Source organism: Bos javanicus, chromosome 23 (genome assembly GCF_032452875.1).
Source record: "Bos javanicus breed banteng chromosome 23, ARS-OSU_banteng_1.0, whole genome shotgun sequence".
NCBI classification, from domain to species: Eukaryota; Metazoa; Chordata; class Mammalia; order Artiodactyla; family Bovidae; genus Bos; species Bos javanicus.
Window position 1 is genome coordinate 3,272,460 of NC_083890.1, and position 21,814 is coordinate 3,294,273.

Below are 21,814 nucleotides of genomic sequence, written 5' to 3' on the forward strand. Positions count from 1 at the left end.
AAATTCACCTCAGCTCTTATTTGACAAGCATATACGATCATTAAATATATGAAGCTTTTCAGTTTTTTAGTTCTTTTAAATCTTTTTAAAAAGCCTACAAATAATAAATGCTGAAGAGCGTGTGAAGAAAAGGGAACCCTCCTATACTGTTGATGGAAATGTAAATTGATGCAGCCACTAGGGAGAACAGTATTGAGATTCCTCAAAAAACTAAAATTAGAGTTACCATCGGATCCAGCAATTCCACTTCTGGGCATACATCCAGACAGAACTTTGATTTGAAAAGATACTAATACAAGCAACCCTATGTTATGTAAAAAAACTATCAGCCCAGAAAATTATTTTCTCCCTGGATTTTTCACATTAATAAGAAACAAGCAAATGGTTTTTATATTTTCAATGAAATTTATTCATATTTAGTTAAAAGTAGCAAATGTCAACCTAAGTTATTTCCTTAAGAATATTTATTTTGTACAATCACATTGTTGTCAAGCAACCGTTATGGAATGTTCCCGGGTCCACAGTACTGGACTTTGTAACCATCTTAGGGATCCTCCTCTCCAAGTCTGAGCATGGCCTTTTGTGCTGAAGAAGCATGGCTTGACACTGCACAATTGTCACTTGTGACAACCTGACGTCAAATGAGAAGTCTATTGATAAAGAATATTTTATCTTTCATTCGTTTACAAAATGGTATTCGTGTATGTGGCTAATTACTAAACCCATTTTTGTTTTCAATTATTTTCTCCTCTGAAACTATGAAAACAAATTAGTTAAAACTAAGCAATGTAACAGTATAACCAACAATAACAAAAAGGCTTTTATCTTATACACAATGTTTTAGATATTGATGCTTTATATTACACACGTGCATTTAATATACTTTAGGCAATAAAAAGAAGCAGGTAAACAGACAAACATAAAAAAGGTTTTTTTTTAAAAGTTGATGCATGTTTTAACAATCAAAAACTTGGATTTATTTCTTTTTCAGGAGTACAGTGGAATAAGTTTATAGTAAAATGAAAAGTTCTTCCTGTTCTTATTTTCTCAGATTCTTATTTTATAAATTTTATGTAATCTTATTGCTAAGATACTAGTAGTTCATTAGATATAATGATCAATTAAGTTGATTTTGTTGCTCTCATGTTTGTGAACATTGATTTTTTCACTGTTTACTTTTCCAAACATGTGCTTATACTAAAGATCCAAAAGCTAAAATGGAGAGTCATTGGTAATAATAAATGGAACAGGGATTGATCAGGACAATGATGACTCTTAGGGGTTAAAGTTTTTGTTGTTATGATAAGAGCTCAGATTATCCTGTTGGGTTAGCTGTACAGGGAAGCACTTTGGGGCAGGAAAGTGCATATTTCCAAGAAACTATACTGCATGCTCGTGGGCCTGCTAGAAACTCTGTGGTTTGATGCATCACTGGTACTGAGGGTGGCGTCTACATGCAGCTTCTTCGTGAGCTTGTGCTCCAGTAGGACGGCCAGCGGTGTCCCAAGTGCCTCTCGGCCTGTCCCTGCGCCTGTCCCTGTGCTCACTGCCAGGGAGGCTGCAGAGTCTCCAGCAAGAGCCGGTATTAGACTTACAACTGAAGGTGCTCTTGTTTCAGGAACTGAGGATACCTATAAGAAGCAAGTAAAAAAAAGAAAAGAACATATTTATGTGAGACTTCTTATAGTATTTTTAACAGTTGTTTTTTTTTTTTTTTTTAATAAGCTTCCCTGATAGCTCAGTGGCAAAGGAATTGTTTTACGATCTACTCTGAAGAGTTCCGGCATAGGTAACAACTAAAATATTTAATATATATTTTTAACAAATGACTTTAAAGAAAACTTGAACACACAAAGGAAAATGAACAATCCCCACATACCCGTTAAAAAATTATCTACAGTTCTGTTTGTCACTCTTCAATAATACTCGCTGAGTGTTTAAATATTAGGAAATTTCCCAAACCTACCTTACCTCTTTCATAGATATATGAAATTATATATATGTATATATATAAATATCCCACATCTTCTTTGTCCATTCATCTGTCAGTGAACATTAGGCTTCTTCCAGTCTTGGCTACTGTAAATAATGCTTCTATGAACACAGGGGTACATATATCTTTTTTAATTACTGTTTTTGTTTTTTTTTTTGGAAAAATACCCAGAAGTGTAATTGCTGGCTCATATGGTAATTTTATTTTTTATTTTTTGAGGAACCTCCATACTGTTTTCCACAGAGGGCGTACCAATTTTTCAGTCCACCAACAGTACATGAGGGTTCTCTTTTCTCTGCATCCTTGCCAACGCTTCTTATTTGCTGTATTTTTGATAATAGCCATTCTGACAGGTGTGAGATGATATCTCGTTGTGGTTTTGATTTGCATTTCCCTGATGATTAGTGATGCTGAGCATCTTTTGATATGCCTTTTAGCCATCTGTATGTCTTCTTTGGAAAAATGTCTATTCAGGTCCTCTATACATTTTTAAATGGGGCTGTTTGTGTTTTTTTTTTTATGTTCAATTGTATGAGTTCTCTGTATTTTGGATATTAACTCCTATGGAGTATATCATTTCAAATATCTTCTCTCATTCAGTAGGGTGACTTTTTGTCTTGTTTATAGTTTCCTCATTATTCATTCTTCTTTCTTTGTTTTTTTCTTTTCTCTTCTTTTGCTCTCTTCCCTCTGGTTTGATGACTGTATTTAGAGTTACGTTTGGATCCCTTTCTCTTTTGTGGGGGAATGTATTATGGATTTGTGTTTTTAGTTATCATAAGGTTTATATGAGCGTGCTCAGTCGCTTCAGTCGTATCCAGCTCTTTGTGACCCCATAGACTGTAGCCTTGGAGAAGGCAATGGCACCACATTCCAGTACTCTTGCCTGGAAAATCCCATGCAGGAGGAGCCTGGTAGGCTGCAGTCCATGGGGTCGTGAAGAGTCGGACACGACTGAGCGACTTCACTTTCACTTTTCACTTTCATGCATTTGGAGAAGGAAATGGCAACCCACTGCATTGTTCTTGCCTGGAGAATCCCAGGGACAGGGAAGCCTGGTGGGCTGCCGTCTATGGGGTCACACAGAGTCGGACACAACTGAAGCGACTTAGCAGCAGTAGCAGCAGACTGTAGCCTGCCAGGCTCTTCTGTTGATGGAATTTCCCAGGCAAGAATACTAGAGTGGGTTGCCATGCCCTTTTCCAGGGGATCTTCCCAACCCAAAGATCGATCCCATGTCTCCTGCACTGCAGACAGGTTCTTTATCCACTGAGCCATCTGGGAAGCCCGAGGTTTATATATGGCAACCTATATATACAGATAATTTTTTTTTAAGTTGATAATCTCCTAAATTCAAACACATTCTAACAATCCTACATTTTTACTTCCTCCCCAGAACATGTCATGTTTTTTACATCATATTTATGTCTTTGTATTTTGTGTACTCTTTAACTATTCAACATAGATGATTTTGTCTTTTAACTTTCATACTAGCATTATAAGTGGTGGGTATACTGCCCTTACTGTCTGTTTGCTCTTACTGGTGAGTTTTTTTTTCCTTGTGAAATTTTACCTTTCTTGTTTTTCTAGAAATATAATTCTATTTTCTGGTTTTCTGTTTTTTCTGGAGTTTCTGGTTTTTCTTTTTCATTTAGAGAAGTCCCTTTAGAAGAACTACTTCAGTGTTCCAGCTGTGAGAACCCCATGAACAGTATGAAAAAGCAAAAAGATATGACACTGGAAGATGAGCCTTTTAGTTCAGAATATGCTACAGATGAAGAGAGGAAATCAATTACTAATAGCTCCAGAAAGAATGAAGTGAAGCGGTTGGGTCAAACTGGAAACGACACTCAGTTGTGGATGTGTCTGGTGGTGAAAGTAAAGTTTGATGCTATAAAGAAAAACATTGCATAGGAACCTGGAATGTTAGGTCCATGAATCAAAGCAAATTGGATGTGATGAAGCAGGAGATGGCATGAGTGAATATTGATATTTTAAGAATCAGTGAACTAAAATGGACAGGAATGAGTGAATTTAACTCAGATGACCATTATGTCTACTATTGTGGGCAAGAATCCAGTGGACTAAAGGTAGTAGCCCTCATAGCCAACAAAAGAATAAAAAATGCAGCACTTAAGTTCAATCTCAAAAATGACAGAATGTACTTGGTTCTTTTCCAAGGCAACTGATTCAGCATCACAGTAATCCAAGTCTATGCCTCAACCAGTAATGCAAGAGAAGGTGAAGTTGACTGGTTCTATGAAGACCTACAACACATTCTAGAACTAACATCAAAAAAAGATGCCCTTTTCATCACTGGGGATTGGAATGCAAAAGTAGGAAATCAAGAGATACCTGGAGTAACAGACAAGTTTGACCTTGGAGTACAACATAAAGCAGGTCAAAGGCTCACAGAGTTTTGTCTGTGAAACAAAAAAGAGAAGTGAAAGGTGAAGGAGAAAGGGAAAGACATACCCACTGAGTGCAGAATTCCAGAGAATAGTGAGACATAAGAAAGCTTTCTTAAATGAACAGTGCAAAGAAATAAAAGACAGTAGAATGGGAAAGAATAGGGATCTCTTCAAGAGAACTGGTGTTATAAAGGGAATGTTTCATGCAAGGAAATGAACAATACAGGGCAGAAATAGTAAAGACCTAATAGAAGCAGGAGAGATTAAGAAGAGGTGGCAAGAATACAAAAAAGGTCTTGGAGAACAAGATGGCGGGGGAGGAGGTGGACACGGAGTACATCTCTTTTCATGGATACATCAGGAATACACCTTCACACACAGAGATGCATAAAGACCACCAGCTGAGAGTGGACAGGAGTACCTGACCAGTGGAAAAGAATGTATAGAACCACGCAAAAACTTGTTAGGATGAAGGAACTAGGGGGAAAAACAGGAGTGTTACTAGGTCTGGACCTGCCTTCAGTGGGTGGGAGAGCTGAAGCAGGGGTCTGATCCCCACATCGGGGCAATTGTCTGAGTCAGAGGAAAAACTTTTAAGGCTGAGAGTGAAACAGTTGATCTCTGTCAACCTAAATGGAATGAGAATCAGACAGTCCTTGCTGCAGCCATACATGCCCTGGACAGGGATACAGGTCCCTTACTTAGAAGGTGCAGTGGTTGGGAGCTGGAGCTTAGGGATTGTGGAGCAACCCCAGGGCAAGGGCTGCTGTCGACTGGAGAGACGGACAGAGAGGATGTGAGGGAGGAGATTGTGGTGGAAAATGCCTGTGGAGGAAAGCCAGGCAGCCATGGAAGCAAGGCAATACTGCTGAGTCACACGTAGGGAGTGGAGCCATCACCATAGCCTCTCTTTCCCCACACGTCAGCACTGGCAGTTGATCAGTAGACAGGATGGCCCATCAAGTGCCTGATGCACCGAACTAGAGTTAAGACCCCACCCAGGGTGCCCCTTTAAGTGCCTGACATGCTGATCTCCAGAGTAGGACCCCAGCCAGGGGAGCCCCTCTATGTGCCTGACACTCAGAACAACATAGAAGGACCCCAGGCAAGAGAACCCTCTAAGTGCCTGAATGGGCGGAGCTATGGAGAAAGACTAGCCAAAGAGGCCTTCTGATTGCCAGCTACCAGAGGCTCTAAAAAAGACTGATAGCACCATAACTCCTGAGGCTGAGGCAGTCCGTGTCCCTGCACACTTGGTGCCACCAGGGTTCCCACAACCCAAGTAGCTGCACCACCTTCACACTCAACCCTCACTGGGGCAGAGCTGCCACAGGCAAAGAAAAGTCTATGCACATGGGGTCACTTCAATTATGTCCAACTCTTTGCAACTGTATGGACTGTGGCCTGCCAGGCTTCTCTGTCAGGGGGGTTCTTCAGGCAAGAATACTGGAGCGTACTGGCCAATACTGGTTGCCGTACCCTTCTAGAGCACTGTATTTCCTGCTGCCCTAGCCGCCAGCCCTACTGAGTACTGTTGCTGCCAGAACCCCTGAGACTCAAACAGCTGCACTGCCTCCACACCTGGCCCTCACAGAGGCAAACCCAAGCCCTCCAGGGCAGCCTCAGGAGCAAACCCCAGTGGACACAAACCCCCAAACCACATGCAGAGGTGGAAATAAAACCACAATTGAAACCCAGGGGCAGTGTGGCTAAGGAAGAAGACCCAAAACCTCCTCACCAGCTGTACAAGCTGCAGATTAAATCCACACAATCAACAAGGCAGACCCTGTGTCTATGGAATAGATAAAAGGACGTTGAGAGCTCCCACAAAAGAAAACATACTAGTTCTGATAGCTGTGGACATTGGAGGCAAGAGCATACAGGAGTAGGACCAGATTAGAATCCGAGCTGCCCCCACAGCAGGTCCAGAGACCAGCACAGTATTGGAGGCCATCCTAGGGAGGTGAGGTGGACTGTGACTCCCTGACAGCAGTAACTCAAGAAAAACATTTGTTACTCTTATGTTTTGACTTGCTCTGTGGTTCTTTTGGATGTTCTTTCTTTTTCTTTTTTTTCCCTCTTTCACCCCTCCTCTGTTGTAGTTGTCAGTTTTATTGACACTATGAAAGCTAATCAAGCTTTTGAGTCTTTTTCTTTCAATCACACTTTTTATTGTTGTTATAAACCTCTGCTTCTACATTGGACCTTTGCAGTTCTGTGGAGTTTTTCTTTATTTTATTTTTTTTCTTTCCTTCTTCTTTTTTTCTTTCCTCTTCTTTTTTTAAATTTTAATTTTTTAAAGCTATTATTCTTTCTACATTTATTCCTTTGTTTGCTTTTTCCTACTGTTCTTTTTCCCTTGCAGTTAATCTTTAATGTATATAACTTTTCTTTATCTACCTCTATTTAACTTTGAATATCTATTCTTTCTTTGTTTTTCTCCTTTACTTTCCTCTCAACATATTTGCTAGTTTTGTTTTCTTTGCTTAATCCTCAGCTGGCACCTTGCTCTAGCTTTGTTTTCCAGTTTGTGCCGTAGTTAGTTTTGTTCCTAACTGGTAGATATAACTTTTGGTTTCCATTTTCACCAGGTCAATCCATTGTACTTTACTTTTATTGGACTGTTCTCATTTTGTTTATGGGTGTATATGTATAGGTGTATTTTCCATTTTTTAAATTATTTTGCCTGATTTTGTAACTGCCATTTGTCTGGGGTTCATCTTTGGTTCCTCGTTTTTGGGTATTTGTTTTAATCTCACTTAATGCCATAACACACCACTTCTGGAATCTTCATTCCTGACCAGAGATCAAGCCCTGAGCCTTTGGAGTGGGGGCACTGACTCCAAGACCCCAGACTACCAGAGAACTAATCCTAGGGATTATCAAATAGTGAGAACTCCCACAAAAGAAACCACTTGAATACAAGACCCAGCATCTCCCAACCATGAGTAGCACCCTGTGCAGGATGCCTCATCCAAACAACAAACAAAACAAAAATACAAACCCAATCATCAGCAGACAGGATTACCACCTCACTCAGCCTTGCCCATCAGAGGACCACCACCAACAACAAAACAGCACAAATCTCACCCTGTATGAAGTTTACACAAACCACTGCACCAACATTAGGAGGGCAGAAACCAAAAAGTATTCAACCTTGAAGCCTGGGAAAAGAAAATCTCAAACACAATAAGTTTAAGAAAAGTAATGAAATGGCAGAGAAATACTGCACAAATGAGTAAAACTATAAACACAGAAGCCAAAATAAATGAAGAGGAAATAAGCAAACTACCTGAAAAAGAATTCAGAATAATGATAGTAAAGATGATCAAAAACCTTGAAAAAACAGAATGGAGAAAATGCAAGAATCAATTAACAAAGACCTAGAAGAATTAAAGAACAAACATACAGAGACAAACAACATAATTACTGAAATTAAAAATATGGCAGAAGGAATCAATAGCAGAATATCTGAAGCAGAAGAATGAATCAGTGAGCTGGAAGATAAAATGGTAGAAATAACTTCTGAAGAACAGAATAAAGTATGGATGAATGAAAAGAATGAAAAGAACTGAGGATAGTTCCAGAGGCCCCTTGGACAATGTCAAATGCACCAAGATTCAAATTATAGGGGTCCAAGAAGAAGAGCAAAAGAAAAGGTATGAGAACATTTTTGAAGAGATTATAGGTGAAAATATCCCCAACATGGAAAAGGAAATAATCAATCAAGTCCAAGAGGCACGAAGAGTCCCATACAGGGTAAATCCAAGGAGAAACAGGCCAAGACACATAATAATCAAACTAACAAAGATGAAACACAGTAAAGAATATTAAAAGCAGCAAGGGAAAAGAAACAAGGAACATACAGGGGAAACCCGATACGTTTAACAGCTGATCTTTCAGCAGAAACTCTGCAGGCCAGAAGGGAATGGCAGGATATATTTTAAGTACTGAAAGGGAAAAATCTACAACCAAGATTACTGTACCCAGCAAGGACCTCATTCAAAATTGATGGAGAAATCAAAAGCTTTTCAGACAAGCAAAAGTTAAGAGAATTCAGTAACCCCAAATCAGCTTTACAACAAATGTTAAAGGGACTTATAGAGTCAAGAAATACAAGAGAAGAAAAAGATCTACAATATCAAACCCCAAACAGTTAAGAAACTGGCAATAGGAACACATATATCAATAATTACTTTAAATGCAAATGGATTAAATGCTCCAACCAAAAGACGCAGACTGGCTGAATGGATATAAAAACAAGACCCATATATGTACTGTCTACAAGAAACCCACTTCAGACCTAAAGACACATATAGACTGAAAGTGAGAGTCTGGATGGAAAAATATATTCTAGATGTCTGGATGGAAAAATATATTCCATGCACATGGAAAGCAAAAGAGAGCTGGAATAGCAATCTTCATACCAGAAAAAATAGACTTTAAAACAAAGAATATTACAAGAGATAAGGAAGGACACTACATAATGATCAAGGGATCAATCCAAGAGGAAGACATAACAATTGTAAATATCTATGCACCCAACATAGGAGCACCGCAATACATTAAGACAAACACTAACAGACATAAAAGGAGAAATTAATAGTAACACAATAATAGTAGGAGACCTTAACACCCCACTCATACCAATGGACAGATCATCGAAACAGAAAATTAATAAGGAAACACAAGTCTTAACTGAAACATTAGATGAGATGGATCTCATTGGTATCTTCAGGACATTCCATCTAAATGCAGAAAAATACATCTTCTCAAGTGCACATGGAACATTCTCCAGGACAGACCACATCTTGAGTCACAAATCAAACCTCAGTAAATTTAAGAAAACTGAAATCATATCAAGTGTCTTTTCTGACCACAATGCTATGAGACTAGATATCAAATACAACAGAAAAACTGTAAAAAACACAAACACATGGAGATTAAACAATACGTTTCTAAGTAACCAACAGGTTACTGAAGAAATCAAAAGGGAAATCAAAAATTTTCTAGAAACAAATGACAATGAAAACACAACTCAAAACCTATGGGATGCAGCAAAAAGCAGTTCTAAGAGGAAGTTTATAGCAATACAATCCTACCTCAAGAAACAAGAAAAACATTGAATATACAACCTAACTTTACACCTAAAACAACTGGAAAAAGAAGAGCAAAACCCCCCAGAATTAGCAGAAGGAAAGAAATCATAAAAATAGAGCAGAAATAACTGAAAAAGAAATGAAAGAAACAAGAGTAAAGCTTAATAAAACTAAAAGCTGCTTCTTTGAGAAGATACACAAAGCGGACAAAACTTTAGCCAGACTCATCAAGGAAAAGAGAGAGAAGAAACAAATCAACATAATTAGAAATGAAAAAGGAGAGATTACAACAGACAGTGCAGAAATACAAAGGATTATTAGAGACTATTATGAACAACTATATGGCAATAAAATGGATAACCTGGAAGAAACAGAGATTCTTAGAAATGTTCAATCTTCCAAGACTGAACCAGGAAGAAGTAGAAATTATGAACAACCCAATTGCAATCACTGAAATTGAAGCTGCAATAAAAAAAATCTCCCCCCCACCAAAAAAGGCCCTCAGATGGTTTCACAGGAGAATTCTATCAAACATTTAGAGATGAGCTAATGCCTATTCTTCTAAAACTCTTTCAAAAAATTGCAGAGGAAGGAACACTTCCAAACTCATTCTATGAAGCCACCATCACCCTGATACCAAAACCAGATAAAGACAACACAGAAAAAGAAAACTACAGGGCAATATCACTGATGAACATAGATGCAAAAATCCTCAACAAAATTTTAGCAAACAGAATTGAACAATACATTAAAAATCTCATACACCATGATCAAGTTGGGTTTATTCCAGGGAGGCAGGATTCTTCAATATATGCAAATCAATCAATGTGATACACCATATTAACAAACTGAAAGATAAAAACTATATGATAATCTCAATAGATGCAGAAAAAGCCTTTGACAAAACTCAGCACCCATTTATGATGAAAACTCTTCAAAAAATAGGCACAGAAGGAACCAACCTCAACATTGTAGAGGCCATATATGACAAGCCTACAGGAAACATTATTCTCAATGGTGAAAAACTGAAAGCATTATCCGTAAGATCAGGAACAGGACAAGGGTGTTCAGTTTCACCACTATTATTCAACATAGTTCTGGAAGTCCTAGCTACAGCAGTCAGAGAACAAAAAGAAATAAAAGGAATCCAGATTGGAAAGAAGTCAAGCTCTCACTGTTTGCAGATGACATGATACTGTACATTAAAAACAATAAAGATACTATCAGAAAATTACTAGAGCTAATCAGTGAATTTAGCAAAGTCACAGGATACAAAATCAACGCACAGAAATCACTTGCATTTCTATATACTAACAATGAAAAATCAGAAAGAGAAATCAAGGAATTAATCCCATTCACCACTGCAACAAAAAGAATAAAATATCTAGGAATAAACTTACCTAATGAGACAAAAGAAGTGTACACAGAAAATTTTAAGACACTGATGAAAGAAATAAAAGATGACATAAACAAATTGAGAGATATTCCATGTTTCTGGGTAGGAAGAATCAATATTGTGAAAAAGACTATACCACCAAACACAATCTACAGATTCAATGCAATCCCAATCAAATTACCAATGGCAGTTTTCACAGAACTAGAACAAAAAACTTCAAAATTCATATGAAACACAAGAGACCCCAAATAGCTAAAGCAGTCTTGAGAAAAACAATGGAGCTGGAAGAATTAACCTTCCTGACTTCAGATTACACCACAAAACGACAGTCATCAAGACAGTATGGTACCGGCACAAAAAAAGAAATATAGACCAATGGAACAAGATAGAAAGCCCAGAAATAAACCCATGCACCTGTGGGCACTTTATTTTTGACAAAGGAGGCAAGAATATACAATGGGGCAAAGACAGCCTCTTCAATAAATGGTGCTGGAAAAATTGGACAGCTACATGTAAAAGAATGAAATTAGAATACTTCCTAACACCATACACAGAGATAAACTTAAAATGGATTAAAGACCTAAATGTAAGACCAGAAATTAGAAAACCCTTAGAGGAAAACATAGGCGGAACACTCGAGGACATAAATCAAAGCAAGACCCTCTATGACCCACCTCCTAGAGTAATGGAAAAAAAAACAAAAGTAAACGAGTGGGACCTGATTAAACGTAAAAGCTTTTGCACAGCACAGGAAACTCTAAGCAAGGTGAAACGACAACCCTCAGAATGGGAGAAAATAATAGCAGATGAAACAACTGACAAAGGATTAATTTCCAAAATATACAAGCAGCTCATACAACTTAATACCAGAAAAACAACCCAATCAAAAAATGGGAAAAAGACCTAAACAGACATTTCTCCAAAGAAGACAGACAGATGACTAACAAACACATGAAAAGATGCTCAACATCCCTCATTATTAGAGAAATGCAAATCAAAATTACAATGAGGTATCACCTCACACCAGTCAGAATGTCCATCATCAGAAGTCTACAAACAATAAATGCTGGAGTGGGTGTGGAGAAAAGGGAATGCTCTTGCACTGTTGGTGGGAATGTAAATGGATACAGCCACTATGGAAGATGGTATGGAGATTCCTTAAAAATCTAGGAATAAAACTACCATATGACTCAGCATACACAGAAGAACTGTACAAAAAAGATCTTCACGACCCAGATAATCACGATGGTGTGATCACTGACCTAGAGCCAGACATCCTGGAATGTGAAGTCAAGTGGGCCTTAGAAAGCATCACTATGAACAAAGCTAGTGGAGGTGATGGAATTCCAGTTGAGCTATTCCAAATCCTGAAAGATGATGCTGTGAAAGCGCTGCACTCAATATGCCAGCAAATTTGGAAAACTCAGCAGTGGCCACAGGACTGGAAAAGGTCAGTTTTCATTCCAATCCCAAAGAAAGGCAATGCCAAAGAATGCTCAAACTACCACACAATTGCACTCATCTCACACGCTAGTAAAGTAATGCTCAAAATTCTCCAAGCCAGGCTTCAGCAATACGTGAACTGTGAACTTCCTGATGTTCAAGCTGGTTTTAGAAAAGGCAGAAGAACCAGAGATCAAATTGCCAACATCTGCTGGATCATGGAAAAAGCAAGAGAGTTCCAGAAAAGCATCTATTTCTGCTTTATTGACTATGCCAAAGCCTTTGACTGTGTGGATCACAATAAACTGTGGAAAATTCTGAAAGAGATGGGAATACCAGACCACCTGATCTGCCTCTAGAGAAATTTGTATGCCGGTCAGGAAGCAACAGTTAGAACTGGACATGGAACAACAGACTGGTTCCAAATAGGAAAAGGAGTTTGTCAAGGCTGTATATTGTCACCCTGTTTATTTAACTTATATGCAGAGTACATCATGAGAAATGCTGGACTGGAAGAAACACAAGCTGGAATCAATTGCCGGGAGAAATATCAATAACCTCAGATATGCAGATGACACCACCCTTATGGCAGAAAGTGAAGAGGAACTAAAAAGCCTCTTGAGGAAAGTGAAAGTGGAGAGTGAAAAAGTTGGCTTAAAGCTCAACATTCAGTAAACGAAGATCATGGCATCCGGTCCCACCACTTCATGGGAAATAGATGGGGAAACAGTGGAAACAGTGTCAGACTTTATTTTTCTGGGCTCCAAAATCACTGCAGATGGTGACTGCAGCCATGAAATTAAAAGACGCTTACTCCTTGGAAGGAAAGTTATGACCAAACTAGATAGCATATTCAAAAGCAGAGACATTACTTTGCCAACAAAGGTCCGTCTAGTCAAGGCTATGGTTTTTCCTGTGGTCATGTATGGATGTGAGAGTTGGACTGTGAAGAAGGCTGAGCGCCAAAGAATTGATGCTTTTGAACTGTGGTGTTGGAGAAGACTCTTGAGAGTGCCTTGGCCTGCAAGGAGATCCAACCAGTCCATTCTGAAGGAGATCAGCCTTGGGATTTCTTTGGAAGGAATGATGCTAAAGCTGAAACTCCAGTACTTTGGCCACCTCATGTGAAGAGCTGACTCATTGGAAAAGACTCTGATGCTGGGAGGGATTGGGGGCAAGAGGAGAAGGGGACGACAGAGGATGAGATGGCTGGATGGCATCACTGACTCGATGGACGTGAGTCTGAGTGAACTCCGGGAGTTGGTGATGGACAGGGAGGCCTGACATGCTGCGATTCATGGGGTTGCAAAGAGTCGGACATGACTGCGTTACTGATCTGATCTGATGACTCAGCAATCCCTCTCCTAGGCACATACCCTGAAGAAACCAAAATTTAAAAAGACACATGTATCCCATTGTTCATTGCACCACTATTTACAATAGCTAGAACATGGAAGCAACCTAGACGTCCATCGACAGATGAATGGATAAAGAAGTTGTGGTACATATACACATATTACTCATCCATAAAAAGGAACGCATTTGATTCTAGTGAGGTGGATGAACCTAGAGCCTATTATACACAGTGAAGTGAGTCAGAAAGAGAAAGATAATTATCGTATACTAATGCACATATACAGAATCTAGAAAAATGGTACAGAAGAATTTATTTGCAGGGCAGCAATGGAGAAACAGACATAGAGAATAAACTTATGGACATGGGGAGAGGGGAGGAGAGGATGAAATGTATGGAAAGAGTAGCATGGAAACTTACATTATCATATGTAAAATAGATAGCCAACGGGAATTTGCTGTATGGCTCAGGAAACTCAAACAGGGGCTCTGTATCAACCTAGAGGGGTGAGATGGGGAGGGAAATGGGAGGGAGGTTCAAAAGGGAGGGGATATATTGTATACCTATGGCTTATTCATGTTGAAATTTGACAGAAAACAACAAAATTCTGTAAAGCAATTATCCTACAATTAAAAAATAAGTAAACTAAAATACAAACAAAAAAATAGAAATAAAAAATAAATAAACTATAGTGATGTATAACATGAAACAGTAGATTGCAATTAAAGGTAATAGTGTAGATATACTAACTCACAAGTGGGAGTGGTTTTACATGTTTTTAAGAAAAGTTGTCTCTCAACCAGAAAAAAAAAAAAAAAGGTCTTAATGACCTGGATAACCACAATGATGTGGTTACTCACCTAGAGCCAGACATCCTGGAGTGTGAAGTCAAATGGGCCTTAGGAAGCAGTACTAGGAATAAAGCTAGTGGAGGTGATGGAATTCCAGTTATTTCAAATCCTAAAGGATGATGCTGTTAAAATGCTGCCCTCAATATGACAGCAAATTTGGAAAGCTCAATAGTGGTCACAGGACTAGAAAAGGTCAGTTTTCATTCCAATTACAAAAAAGGGCAATGCTCTTTTTTAGAATTTTCCAAGTAGGGTACAATTGCATTCATTTTACATGTTAGTAAGGTTATGTTCAAAATTGTTCAAGTTAGGCTTCAGGAGTATGTGAACCAAGAACTTCTAGATGTCCAAGTTGGTTTTCAAAGAAGCAGAGGAAGTAGAGATCAAATTTTCAACATTCGTTGGATTACAGAATGGAGTCGTTGGGTCACAATGGAATTCATTGGGTCACAATGGAATTCCAGGAAATTTGGAATCTATTTCTGCTTCATTGACTATGCTAAAGCCTTTCACTGTGTGGATCACAAGAAACTGGAAAATTCTTAAAGAGATGGGAATACCAGAACACCTGATCTGCCTCCTGAGAAACCTGTATGCGGGTCAAGAAGCAACAGTTAATGGGACATGGAACAATGGACTAGTTCAAAATTGGGGAAAAAGTATGAGAAGGCTGGGTATTGTCACCCTGCTTATTTAACTTCTTTGCAGAGTACATCATATAGCATGCCAGGCTGGAAGAATTATAAGCTGGAATCAAGGATGCCAGGCGATATATCAACAACCTCAGATATGGAAATGATATAATGGCAGAAAGTGAAGAGGAACTAAAGAGTGCGGCACTTGTCTGGGAAACTATCTCTCCTTCAAACGTCAACGAGAGCCTTGATGGGTGGACTATGTTGATTTAGGTTTCTCTTTTTATCACTTTAACTATACTGTGCCACTCCTTTCTGGCCTGCATAGTTTCTGTTGAAAAGGTGGCTGACAGTGGAATAGAAGTTCCCTTGCTTACATTTCCATCCAGATTTTGGAGAAGTGGACTTCTGTGGGAGACACGCTGTGCATACCAGTAGTGCACGCCCCTTGTGCGCTATCAGGGTGCCCCAGGTAGGCTGAGTGGGCCCTCCTGTTGTGGTGGGGCATGCTGTGGGCATGCTGGTATATGGGACTCTCCCTTGTCCAGTTGGCTGCCAGGCCCTGCCTCCTGCAGAAGCTACTGGCTGCTGGTGGAAGGGGCCACATCCTGGCACAGCTGGCTGCCAGGCCTGCAGAGCCCTGGGATTTATGCTGAGCCACTGGGCAAGGCAGGATCCTGGTAAACTGGCTGCAGGTGATCCAGGGCAGGTCCCGTGGGGCCCAGTGAGGGCTGAGGCTTGTGCCAGCCCACTGGAGTGAGGTGTGATCTTGGCACTGCTGGCTGTGGGACCAGGGCTCCCAGTGCTGGTTCTGGCCTTGGGGGTACCAGGGCTTCTGCCAGCCTGCTAGAGGGTGGGGCCAGGTCCCTGTTCAACCTGAGGGGTGCCAAGACTAGTGGTGACCGGCTGGTGGGTGGGTAAGTCCCGGAGCTAATAGGCTAGAGAGAGGGCTCCAAAACGGTGGTTGCCAGCACCAGTGTCCTTGCGGTAGAATACGCTCCCAAAAGTGGCTGCCACCAGTGTCTCTGTCTCTAGGGAAGTCCCCGTTGCCTCCTACTGGTCCAGGAGGCTGTCCAAGGGCAGCAAGTGAGTCTGACCCAGGCTTCTTTCAGATTGTTGCTTCTGAACTGGGACTTACAATGTGTGAGATTCTGCACATACCCTGTTTGAGTGGGGTCTCTATTTCCTACAGGCCCCTAGCTCTCTTGAATGCAAGCTGCACCTTCAAAGCCAGATATTCTGGGGGCTTGTCTTCCTGGTGCCAGGACCCCCATGGCTGGGAAGCTTGATATGGGTCTTGGACCCATCACTCCCTGGGGAGAACCTCTGCGATTGTGACTATCCTCCTGTTCATTGGTTACTTACTTGGGTCTTGACTATACCATGTCTCCACCCCTCCCACCCTTCTTCTTGTGGTTCCTTCTTCATCTCTTTAGTTGTAGAAGATCCTTTCTGCTAGTCTTCAGGTCATTCCTATTGATAGATGGTCTGCAAACAGGTTTAATCTTGGTGTGCCCCTGGGAGGAGGTATGCTCAGGGTCTTCCTACTCTATCATCCTGGTGACCAGGAAATCATTTACGTCAGGATTTCTCAGCCTTGGGCTTCCCTCATAGCTCAGTTGGTAAAGAATCTGCCTGCAGTCCAGAAGACCCTGGTTTGATTCCTGGGTTGGGAAGATCCCCTGGAGAAGGGATAGGCTACCCACTCCAGTATTCTTGGGCTTCCTTTGTGGCTCAGCTGGGAAAGAATCTGCCTGCGATGGCAGGCCTGGGTTTGATCCCTGGATTGGGAAGATCCTCTGGAGAAGGCAAAGGCTACCCACTCCAGTATTCTGGCTTGGAGAATTCCATGGACTGTATAGTCCATGGGGTCGCAAAGAGTCAGAAACAACTGAGCAACTTTCACTTTCACTTTCTCAACTTAGGCAGAATTGACAGATGGACTGGGTAATTCTTTATTATGGGGGCTGTCCTGTATATTGTTGGATGTATAGCAGCATCCCTGGCGCCTCTCTAACCCAAAGGCCTCCAAGACATTTTCACATATCCCCTTTCAGGGGCAGGGGACAAAACCCCTCCCAATCGTGTCTGAGCACTGCTGTATTAGATCACCTTGAAGTTACCTGCACATGTAATATTATGGTAGAGATTATATACACTGCAGCAGCCGTGGACATTTCAGAAGGCTGTTTGACCACCGAGGAATGTTACAGAGGTGATGGTCTAATATTCTGTAATCCTTATAGATAAAATGTTCTACAGCTCTTGTAAGAAAAAAGCAAAACAATGGAGAAAGGTCAGAAAGATTGGCAACATGAAGCTCTAGGCAGAGTGAGAGCTGCAGACAAGTCACGGAAGTGAGAGGGGATGGACTCAAAGTGGCAGGATGGGCTTAGCTCTTATTCTTACAAAGACGAGTCTGAGCTGGGAAATGTTTGTCTTCTCAAATCCAAGCTGGGGGCCACTGGGAGCTCAGTCCTGCATGGGGGCCACAGTCTACCAGAGCCCTGGTAGGCCTGCTGGGTTTCCTAGATATATTGGAATTCATAGAAATCTACATGGTTTTGAAGTATCTACTGCTTTTACTGCAGTAATGGGAGAGCAATGATTTTTCCAAAGAATACTTTTGAAGGCATGGTGAGGAGGAGTATGGTTTGCCTGAGTAAACGCAGTCACTTTAGGTTCCTACCCATCAAATGAGCAAAAAGAGAAAAGTGCAGCAGTGCTCCACCAGGTGGCGCTGTAAGTGTAGCAGTGCTCCACCAGGTGGCGCTGTAAGTGTAGCAGTGCTCTACCAGGTGGCGCTGTAAGTGTAGCAGTGCTCCACCAGGTGGCGCTGTAAGTGTAGCAGTGCTCTACCAGGTGGCGCTGTAAGTGTAGCAGTGCTCCACCAGGTGGTGCTGTATCTGACTCATTCATCAAGCACGGCTGAATCAGGGCTTCTGTGACCCTGTCTTTCCCAGTGAATTTTCTCAGTCCTTTTGAAATAATTGGATTGAGCCTATACTTCAAATGAAAGGTATCTGCCAATTAAACAAAAATCCCATTCTACTGTTTATCTCTACTTCTGATTCAAAATATACGCATTTCTATTCCAAGCATCTTGGCCCCCAAGCTCAGGGGCAGGAGGCACCAGAGTTTCCTGCATTCATAACAAAAGATTCCTTCTTCCTTTCAGTTTTAATTAATGTCATCACCAGGTGATTTTTATGGCTGGCAAGTGCAAGCAAAACTGATAGAAAAACCTTTTAACTTTAATTTCTTCAATATTCTGCTGTTATCAGATATGAGTTCCATGCCTACCCTCACAGCCTGGGATATAAAACAGGAAGGAGTTAGGATATGAAAATGCTTTGCGGAGCTCTGAGACACAATTATGTGCTCCAAAAGACAGCCCTATGACTTGGAGGTCTGGTAACATGACCCGTAGATGGGGAACTTGGCCATGATACAACTGAGGAGCCTCATGTCAAAAAAGAAGTCCATATTTTGAATATCCTGGGATTAACCATAATGAAAAGAATACAAAAAAGAATATATATATATGTATATATATACGTGAATCACTTTGCTCTACAGTAGAAATTAACATTGTAAATCAACTGTACTTCAATAAAATAAATTTTAAAAAAAACCCAAGAAGTTCCAAGGGCTCTTTTAAGCAATTAGCTCTTAACTGGGTGACTGTGAGATTCACCATCTACTGAAATTTTTAATCCCCGGGGGAGAAAAAGGATACAAGTATCTTTACCTTTTATAAATTCTTCAGGCAGGTCTGCCAGTATGTATGAGCCAAGGGAAAGAATTTCCCTGCAGCTATTATAAGTAGGTGTTTTGGTCATTTTGTTTTGTTACAGGAAGAGAGACTATTGTTGACCCTCAGCAGAGGTAGCCTTAAATGTACAGCAACATAGTAAGGGACCCTCAAGGAGGATGAGGTGGTAGTCAGTGATGGATGGGGGCATCACTGTATTACACTCATATCCACATCTATTTAAAACACAGTCAGAAGAAAAAGACAAATGACATGGTCTCAAGGTGATGAAATCAGGCAGAGAGCAGGCAAAGTGGAAGTCAAAGGCAGAAGTAAAGAAAATGGAAGGAAAACCTGCCCTCACTTGCTTATCATATACTCTGTTTAAAAGTTATTTTAAAAAAAAGTTATTAAAAGCATAACAGTGCACATGTGTCATGTATTTTCCATCAAAATAATGAAGAGGAAGAATGAGGACAGGTGAAAAGGCCAAGACTTTCAGTTAGTAAAGCAAACACAATTCCACATCACACTCTTGCCTAGGGCAAGGCCTGATCATAAAGTGAATTTCCTTTAGAACTCACTAAAAACAAATAGTTCTTCCTTTGAGTATTTTAATACAAATATATTGGTAAAAAATACTTATCTCACAAATACAAACTGTAACAACTGACTGAAAGATTTAAAGACACTGGGAAGCAGGATGGGATGGTAGAGGAGACCCTCGACCAGCGGTTTGTTCTCTGTTCAGCGTTGTAAGTGCAGCCCCAGTGACGGGCCTCAGGGACCTCCCAAGGGTCTGTACCCCCCTTATTCTAGAGAAACACTTCCTAAATTGTCATGTGTCTTTCCCCTGGCTCCCTTCTAGCTCCACCCATAGTTAAGATGTGAAGAAAAATAAAACTTCCTCAGTGAAATGCACTTGGGAAACACTATACCCAATATGCCCTTCTTAGAGATTTCCGCTGCACTCGGGCGTGTTTAAAGGGCATCAGAATATTTGAGAGGCTCTGGGAGAGGAGAATCTGTGTACCTGACCCAGCATTTCCCAAGTTTACATCCCCTTCCCTGTCTTTGCTTCACCCCAGGAATACTCATCAGCTTCGCACAGCCAACTGGTCTCCTCCAGCAGAGTGTTTGGGAAAGGCTGTCTCATGGTACAGGTACTGCATCTTCTTGCCACACTGAAAGGATTACAGAGATTGACAAGACTTACCGAGAAGTTCTACTTAATATCCTGAGAGTTCAGAGTTTTGCTTAAATTTGGCTTCTTGGTACAGTTGTTTAGCTTTTGCCCTATCATTCTCCTGATTGAAACGTCGTCTGTGCTGGGAAACAATTGCTTTGTGATTCCTGTAACAACAACAACAAAACACAGAAAAACATTTTATCAGATGGGAGTAGAGTCACAAAAACAAAGAACAAACCAGTGGTTACCAGTGGGGAGTGGGGGAGTAGGGGCGGGGTGATGTTGGGCTGGGAGGATAAGAGGTACAATGATTATGCATAAAGTAAGTTATATGGGCTTCCCTTGTGGCTCAGCTGGTAAAGAATCTGCCTCCAATGCAGGAGACCCTGGTTTGAATCCTGAGTCAGGAAGATCCCCTGGAGAAGGGATAGGCTATCCACTCCAGTATTCTTGGGCTGCCCTGGTGGCTCAGCTGGTAAAGAATCCGCCCGCAATGCGGGAGACCTGGGTTCAATCCCTGAGTTGGGAAGATACCCTGGAGAGGAGATAGGCTATCCACTCCAGTATTTTGGCCTGGAGAATACAATCCATGAGGTTGCAAAGAGTCTGAAACAGCTGAGCAACTTTCTCTTTCACGTTCATTGTACAACCTGGGAAATAGAGCCAATAGTTTATAATAACTGTAAATAGAGTATAAACATTAAAAACTGTGAAACACTATATTGCATGTGTGCCTGCTCAGTTACTGAGCCGTGTCCGACGCTTTTTTTACCCCATGGACTATAGCTGGCCAGGCTCCTCTGTCCATAGGATTCTCCAGGCAAGAACACTGGAGTGGGTTGCCAGTGGGAGATCTTTCCCACCCAGGGACTGAACCCACATCTCCTGTGTTCCCTTGCATTGGCAGGTGGATTCTTTACCATGGAACCACCTGGGAAGCCCCAAAACACTATATTGTACACCTATAATTTATGTAATACTATACATCAACTATACTTGAATAAAAACAAGTAAATTAATTAAAAACCCACATTATCAGGCCTTTGCATCTTAAGATACGAACTGAGATAAAACACCAAATACCACACATTATAATTTTGGCCTCCATTTTGAAAAAGCAGCCCACACACCATGAGATATTTAAACAGACTATATAGGCAGATTTTCCAAAGCAAAGCAAGAGATAACTAGGTCTATATCATAAACTGAGAACATATGTATGAGTCTTCCTACGGTACCACCCAGCTTAACCCTTGTTGCTTGTTCTGAATATCACGTGCCCTTGACCCAAAATGCTGAGAATTTATTTTTACCCATTCCCAGCATCAGCTGAAACAAGCAGATTCCAACTGACTATTTTCCAACCAAGAAATGAAGTACTATCAAAATACAGAGAGCTGGGATTCAGTGAGTACTTAAAATTGTTACTTGATAACCTAGATTATTATATTTAAGGAGATGAACTTAAAAACTGTAGGTAGGATGGTTACATTAACCTTCATTTTTCTGAATAAAAGATAAGGGACATTTCTAACCAAAATAAAGAAAAAGAATACAAGATATGAACAGTTACTAAAATTTTGTTGGAGTGAATTTTGAAACTTTACTCTTCTAAAGCTATGAATTGTATGAATTCAAATTTTTCAGTGATATAGAATTCATTTTTATTTTAATAACCACCTAAAATTT

The 21,814-nt window shown here is 40.5% G+C and overlaps 1 protein-coding gene across 1 annotated transcript in view; it reads right to left on the minus strand.

The window, feature by feature from the left end:
- Positions 1-382: 382 nt before the first annotated feature.
- The window catches only part of BEND6 (BEN domain containing 6), a 63,354-nt gene continuing 41,922 nt past the window's right edge, over positions 383-21,814 (minus strand). The window contains exons 6-7 of the mRNA XM_061397804.1: positions 20,153-20,289; positions 383-1,631 (exon numbers count right to left, since the gene is read on the minus strand). Of these exons, the coding sequence (XP_061253788.1) occupies positions 20,162-20,289 (128 nt within the window). The 3' untranslated portion in view covers positions 383-1,631; positions 20,153-20,161. The remainder of the gene's footprint in view (positions 1,632-20,152; positions 20,290-21,814) is intronic.